The 7,360-nt window shown below is 45.5% G+C and overlaps 1 protein-coding gene across 10 annotated transcripts in view; it reads right to left on the minus strand.

The window, feature by feature from the left end:
- Positions 1 to 5,580, minus strand: part of hyd (E3 ubiquitin-protein ligase hyd) — a 79,953-nt gene extending 74,373 nt beyond the window's left edge. For 9 of the 10 annotated variants that reach the window (XM_089571996.1, XM_089572002.1, XM_089572000.1 and 6 more), the window contains exons 1-3: positions 5,392 to 5,580; positions 4,163 to 4,286; positions 77 to 153 (exon numbers count right to left, since the gene is read on the minus strand). In XM_089571996.1, the coding sequence (XP_089428122.1) occupies positions 77 to 153; positions 4,163 to 4,286; positions 5,392 to 5,453 (263 nt within the window). In that variant the 5' untranslated portion in view covers positions 5,454 to 5,580. The remainder of the gene's footprint in view (positions 1 to 76; positions 154 to 4,162; positions 4,287 to 5,391) is intronic. The other variant, XM_089572003.1, reaches the window with a different exon arrangement.
- Positions 5,581 to 7,360: the final 1,780 nt, after the last annotated feature.

Here is a 7,360-nt window from a genome sequence, read left to right on the forward strand (position 1 = left end):
ACCAACGGAGGTGACGCAGCTCAACCCACGAACAGGCGCTTAAGAGCTGCGTTCTAAAAAAAGAAGCAGTACTTACACTTTTGATATTTCATTTTTACTTAGGTCCAGCCGGTCTGTCAGAACTGAGAATGCAACTCTGCAGACTTTGCCATCCTGCAATAAAACAAAGTCAAACTCTGAGAAAACCTTTAAAGCAGCAGCAAAAACAGAGAAAAGGCCGCAGTGACCAGATAAAGATGGTTTGGTTTGGTTTATGGGGTTTAACGTCCCAAAGCGACTAAGGCTATGAGAGACGCCGTAGTGGAGGGCTCCGGAAATTTCGACCACCTGGGGTTCTTTAACGTGCACTGACATCGCACAGTACACGGGCCTCTAGAATTTCTCCTCCAAAGAAATTCTAGCCGCCGCGGCCGGGATCGAACCCGCGTCTTTTGGGTCAGCAGCCGAGCACCATAGCCGCTGAGCCACCGCGGCGGCTCAGATAAAGATGATCGGACAAAAAGAATAATTTCCAGACACACAATTGCACCCCTTTAATATGGACAACACACATTACGGAAATTTTTCCGGGGACCAAACTTTTTCAATGCATTTATGCCTCGTTAATATGAAAACTCGCTGTCCAGACAATGCACAGGGTGAAAATGCACATAACTAATTTGGGGCCATATATTTTTGTCGCAGTGGTATGTGCCATGATGAAAACAAACCTCACCTGCCCTAAAGAGATATTACGGTTCCTGTATTATGGGTGTGGGAAACCAACGAAAGGCAATGCGAAAGTGCAAATGTTTGAGCAATTGCCTTTTTTTTTTTTGTCGTTTCCTGTTTCATACTGACAACCTGACTGGTCGACGCGCCTTACCTTCTGTCGTATTTCATGAATGGTTGCCAAGAATGCGCTCTGTGCAGCTTCTGCTACGTTGAGGGCCAACTGAGTGGAGGTATGTACTAGTGGTGCATAGGATGTAAAAAACCGTAGTAGGTGATCCGCCATCAAGCCACGAGGTGCCATCACACCTCTCACGGACCACTAGGTGACCCATACTAAGCACATTTCAAAGATGATGACTACTAGGATAATGCACTTGCGAGCTTTCAAGAATTTAATTCCCTCTTCACTGACGGTCAGTATGCACAGAAACATACCTTAATCAGGAAGTGTTTTCAACGTTTTTAACATGATGGCATTAAGGAACTCGTGACGCAGGAAATCTAGCATCACCACCGGCGTCGCTGACATTGAGCAAAAATCCCCAGCAACCTAGGAAGCAGGTGGGCCACCTAGATTGCATAACCTTGTGGCGTCATCGCAATCTACCCACCAGATTGTGAGCACACTGTGCACCATGGCAGGTGGCAGATAAATTAATGAATGGTTGCACAAGCCACACCGGTGGCAGCACCTGGCATTGCAAGGCAGTGGCGAATCGCTTAACCACTGCACCAGGAGTGGTATGAGGACTAGCAGGGATCTATGAATGTGAGTCTATGAGTCTCTGCATATTGAGGTCGTCAATACATTAAAAATTCTCGGTGTAACCTTCTCGAACCACTTACAACGGGATGACCACACAAATTTAGTCTTGAGGAAGCTCAGCACTACAGTTGGTATGTTAAATCACAATAGATATACATTTCCTACTTCTGTTAAACTACTACTATATAATGCGCTGTTTGCCTCGCACATTAATTATGGCTTTTTGGCATGGGGTACAACACCTCAATCTTCAAATCATAACATTTTCACCGTGCAGAAAAGGGCTTCACGCATTATTGCCAGTGCATCCTAAACTGAACATAGTGACCCTCTCTTTGAGAGATACACCGTAAAAAAAAATCGAGATATTTACATGTATCGACTCCTGTGCGGATTCTATTCCGGTATAAAGAAACATAATTCTATATTACTTGACGTCGCTGATTTATGTTTAAGCGTACCCGCTTACAGTGCGCGCCGTTCTGAAGAGTGGGAGGTTAAAACACACACGACAACTTACAGTAAACAAATGCTTGAGAACAATTTACAGCGCCTATTAAATTTCCTTAATGAAAATGGCATCAATACCAAAAATATGAGCCCCTCAAATTTTAAAACTTTCTTGAGTTTATGTGGTTTAGACCGATTATATAGTGTGTTGCAACAGTTCTTTTCTATCTTATCTCCTATGTATATCTGGATGTTCTGTCTTATCTCCTATGTATATCAGGATGATTGTTTTTCCGGGACACGTGACCTGTGTGTGTTGTGTTTCGTAAGTTGTGCTTCTCTGCGCTGCCACTTGTAAAGGGGGTCGAGGGCCTCTTAAGCTGTACTGTAGCAGCTTTTATTTCGGCCTCCTCCATTATGTAAAATGGACATCAATAAAAGAAAGGAAGAAAGTAGATGACGATCAATTCTGCATATATGGGCATCACCCCATTAAGCTGTTGTGAGCAATCGACGGAGTAATACGCAGCAACACGCAGAGTGATCTTTGAAAATGAGTTGTTTGCTTGTAAAACGCGATGGCATCCCACAGATCACAAAAAAAGTGTAGGTCTATGGATGTCGCGGGATCGCAAAACTGGAGAGTGGGACAGACATGAGACAAGAGTCCTCGGGTATTTTTATTTCCGTGGACTTAATTTGTGGTTATGTTGTTTGCAACAGACTATAGGAGGTATTCACTGAGGCCGCGCCACCAGACGGCGCGAGCGTCGTCGCGGCAAGCGCGCCATGTTTGCGGTCGTTTCAGGCCAGCTCGCGCATGGTCACGGTGCGCCGTGAGGTGCCCGGCCTGAACTGTTAGTGATCCGTAACATATTTGTATGTTGTTGAATACGTCAGCGACCACTTATCTTTGTGAAGCGCGTACTGTGCATGAATTTTGCAGCAGAATTCTTCTGCGCCGTGATATAACCGAGCTGCCTCAACTCGGCAGCAAAACTGGCTGGCTGAGCTGCACGCAAGAATGTACTACACGACTTGCAGCTTTTAATATCAGTTGATAACTGTCAGCGAGCCATGCATGCAGGGCACATCGTGGATATACAGCACGATTAATTACCGAAATTACAAAACTGCCGCCACAGAAATTGATAATTCAAGCGCCTGTAGCCCGCGAACTGCTGACGCTTCTCAGACGGTCTTTCAGCAGAAAGGCAAAGCGTCATAGCTGCTTTATTCACACGACAGAACGTTGAAACAAATACTGCCATGCGCTCGCAGCACGAACGGCAGACACAGCGAGAATGTTTTGCAGTTTTGATTGTAGCTACGCAGCGCTGCTTCGTTAGCACAAGACGATGTCTCGCGCTTTCGCAGCAACGCAGTGTGCAGCCATTCCGCTAGATTCAGTAGTAACACGTCACTTTCAGCAGATAGAGATGACAAGTCAAGCTACAGCTAAGTGAACAGACCCTTCGAATTACTCACCTCTTCAAAAACGGCACTTCGGCCGTCGGCACCGCGGACGTCGGCACCCTCAGCACGGCTCTTGGACTCACCCGCTTGTCAAGTAATTGCACCCTCTCATAGGTTTGTATGCTTTAATTCCTTGGCCTGCCAGCAACCTTAAGCCGTGCACAAGGTGGGCCTCGATACTGGTGAATTCAACGCGCGGCAGCAGTCCTGTACACTGCGCCGGCGCCTCCTCTTTCTTACACGCCAACCTTTTCACAAAGTGGAACCTTTTGAGCGTGGCCGCTCTTTTGTGCTTCGCGCAGTTCACGGAACACCCTCTCAGTAACGCAGTGTTATGAGCCGGACAGTAATTATCTATGGCGAGACGCGAAATACACTCACATTTCACACATCACCGGCTATTTAACGCTGCGGCTGGCTGTGGCGGCCGCGCGCGCGACCACCAACATGGCGAATGCCGCGCCGGCCGCTAGCGCCCCTTGCAGATGACGTCATGTGAATACCTCCTATTCATTCATGTAAATAAAAAAATAAAAGTGAAAACGGAAGTTTTCCAGAATACTCTTGCTGTACCTTTAAGTGTCCCCTCCGACTTTATTTCTGCACAATTCGTTAATACGGACCACTCAGTTTATGAACAGTTTTGCTTGGGAACCGAAGTGTCCTTATTAACGACGCACAACTAATTCAATCATTCGGGTCAAGCAAAAAAAAAAGGCACGTCAATTTTCCCAAAATTAGCAACAGCAGTCTCACCTCAAAAAGGAATGCTATGTGTGACGGTCCAACAACACATTGGATAACATTAGAATTTCTGAAGTTGTTAACAACAGCAGGAGGTGAATATCCACTGCGTAGCTTTTCACCAACTTCCCTTAACCTGGAAAAAAAAATTTACACATATATACACACACAAATAACGCATACAAAAGGACGCATATGCTGCTTGTAAACTACTAACACTGTTGAGATGTGACCAGACTTGTCTAGAGTGCTGAAGTAGTGTGCCACCAGACAAATACGAACGAGATCTTAGCGAATCCGCAATGCTGAGGGCCCGAGGCTTGCGGCTTTGTTCTGACAGGTGGAAGACAGCTTTGGGCGCAATAATTTTCCGTAAGAACCTCTACCTGCTTTAAAGATTCGCTCTAAAAGCATCGTGCAAGCGCTTTAGAAACGCCAGCTCACGTTTGTAGAAAGAATGTCATAAAAACACACCCCACATCGTGAAACACCGTTAACGGCGTTACCACAGAAGCACGAAATCACGAGGTCGCTGACAATTTGAAATTTCAGTGTAACATAATGTTACTTCTGCCTCATTACTTGCGGATCGCACGCAGCAAGATGACAAGTTCGATTCATCACGTGCAGAGCAGAGCACCACTTGGAACAGAATTACATAAGAGCACCACGATTTAGGTCGCCGGACACAGTAGGGTAGGCAAATTTTCGATTATTACACCCAACCTTGATTACGGGCTGGAGTTGCTGGCCGAAAAATGAGTGATGTGATGTCGAAAACAACGAAATTCGGCGATCTATTTCACCGAACGTGCTCACGCGCCTTCAGGTGTGTTCGGATCGCATCAGCACCTGTTTTAGTTAGGCTAATGCGCATTATCCATCGATACGTTGGTCATCCCTAGCACTTCACTAGGAGTGCAGAAAGCTATTAGGTAAAGCACGAACGAAAACGAGGGCACGAAACGCGATCCAAATCATAAACTCGCAGCTAAGAACTAGAGCGAACGTTCGCTTCTCACGACTCGCGTACGTCCAACAGTCAGGTCGGCAAAGTCCGTCTGTAATCAAAACGGATTAAAATGTTCAGCTAGTGGGAACGCTTAAATTGTCCACACAGAGGTTGTCGTACATTTCTTTCCTTCAATGCCTGCGGTTAATTCTAGAACGAAACGACAGACGCACAAGCTTTAAGCCTAACTTCCCCAAGTGTACTGCGCCAGATTTCGACCACAACATACCTTTCGTTCAGTTGATCCTCACTTCCCGGGAGAGGAAATGCCAGGAAATGCAAAAATGACATGACTGCAGGTATATCATGAGTCTATTCACGCAGCACATCCAACACAAACGGGAATCGGCATATCGACAAACGACGACGCTGAACTCAAACCGCTTTCCACCACAAGAGAAACAATCAACTAAAACAAAGAACACAAAAACTCTCGAAACACTCGCTTCCGGTGCTTCTTCGCCTGTCGAGCCACCTGGCGGAGCTACCGGAACTTCTGAGTGGTTAACTGATTCCCACGCTTTCCAGAACTGCTGCCAGAACTTTCGGAAGAGCCCGAGGGGTAGGTTACTAAAGGAGAGGCGCGATAAATTCACAACATGCCAAAATGACGGGGAGAGAGGGGGAGGCAAACAGTAGAGGAAGGCTCCGAATTAGACCACCTGCGGTTTTTTCTCCTGTTGACTCATATGCTTTCTAAAATAACCATGAAAAAAAAAAAAAAAAAAGTTGCCATAATTTCAATGACTAAGCATGCATTTTTGTTTACATATTCTATTTTTGGACCACTGGCATTTCCCTTATACAGATTGCTAATGCAGTCCAAAAATGCCGTTTATGGCCTGTGCAGTGCAAATTTCTTCTTCTTGCTTTTTAAGAGTACCTTACAGCTGCATACCTTAGCCCAGGACCTGTTAAACGCCTAACATAAAGGCGGTTTTAATAAACGTGTTACACCACCACCACCCCCACACCACCTGCAGCTACCTGCAACATCTTCTCAAATTATATATAGAGACAAATAAAGAGAAAACCACAATAGGCTGGAATAATGTCTTCTTTCACTGCGCGACCTCAAGCGCAGTCAGCGCTTCAGAAGCTGTGTTAAGTAGCAAAGCATTTCTTGAGCAATGGTTTTACAGCACAGTAATGAAATGCACATCCCCCGATGCCCGGTCCATGCATCTGTTCACAGGCGCTTCGAAGCAACTTGCTTCGAAGCACTTCTCGGACGCTGCACATAGCCGCAGGAAGCAAAAGCTAGAAGGCATGCGGCTGATCCCACATGCATAGCTTACGCTTGGGACGCTGCCCACATATACGCTGCCCAATAGCATCTGCAAACCTGTGGCCGCACATTTATTAGACAGAACGGGACACCATTTATGCCAGCCAGGGTAGTATGGCACTCTAAGGGAGGAGTTAAGGTAGGAGTATCAGCCGTCTTTGAGTTCTGCTACTGCCTAACACCAGTGTTCCAAAAAAAAGGTACATTAGCATAAAACTCTTTGCCAATGCAAAACACAGAGGCTTTAGCTCTTTATTTTTCTTTAACGAATCACCAGCTATTTGCGATTATTTTTCTTCTGTTTCATTCATTTCAACATCTTTTTTTTCCTGTGAAACGGCTCGAATACTAGGCGGCTGTGACAAGGCCCAAAATAAGTCCATGTTCAAGTAATAATTCGAAGTCTTTAAATAAGTCTACAATAAATATTTTAGTTGTGATGTTGTAAACGATAATCATGCAGTATGCGAAAACAAAAATTTCAAAGAGGGGTGTATTTTGAAGGGAAATAAAAAATGAAGTTTCATATGTTCCAATTTTGAAACATTGGCAAGCAAAAAGGTTAACACGCTCTCACATCTAGAAGCATACGTGTTTTACTCCCCACCGAGTGGTAGGCAGGTTTGGTCCAACTAGTGCATGGACCAGTAGACTCACTGACAAGTGCACTTTACCTCGCACGATAGCTAGACAGCGTGCAAACGGAACTGAATGGCGATGGACAGTGGTATCTGAGCCACCTTTCATGGTCATGAGGCATGAACTAGAGTCATTACTGTGTGGAAGCACTGCTCGAGTCCAATCCACCCGAGATTCCTACAGAACTACGTGCTGGCACACTACAGACACCCCTGTTCACACTTTTGGAGGCAGTGCGCATCTTGTAAATTTTTATTGAACACTTGTCAGA

Source organism: Amblyomma mixtum, chromosome 2, assembly GCF_055824585.1.
Source record: "Amblyomma mixtum isolate Tamu chromosome 2, ASM5582458v1, whole genome shotgun sequence".
Classification (NCBI taxonomy): domain Eukaryota; kingdom Metazoa; phylum Arthropoda; class Arachnida; order Ixodida; family Ixodidae; genus Amblyomma; species Amblyomma mixtum.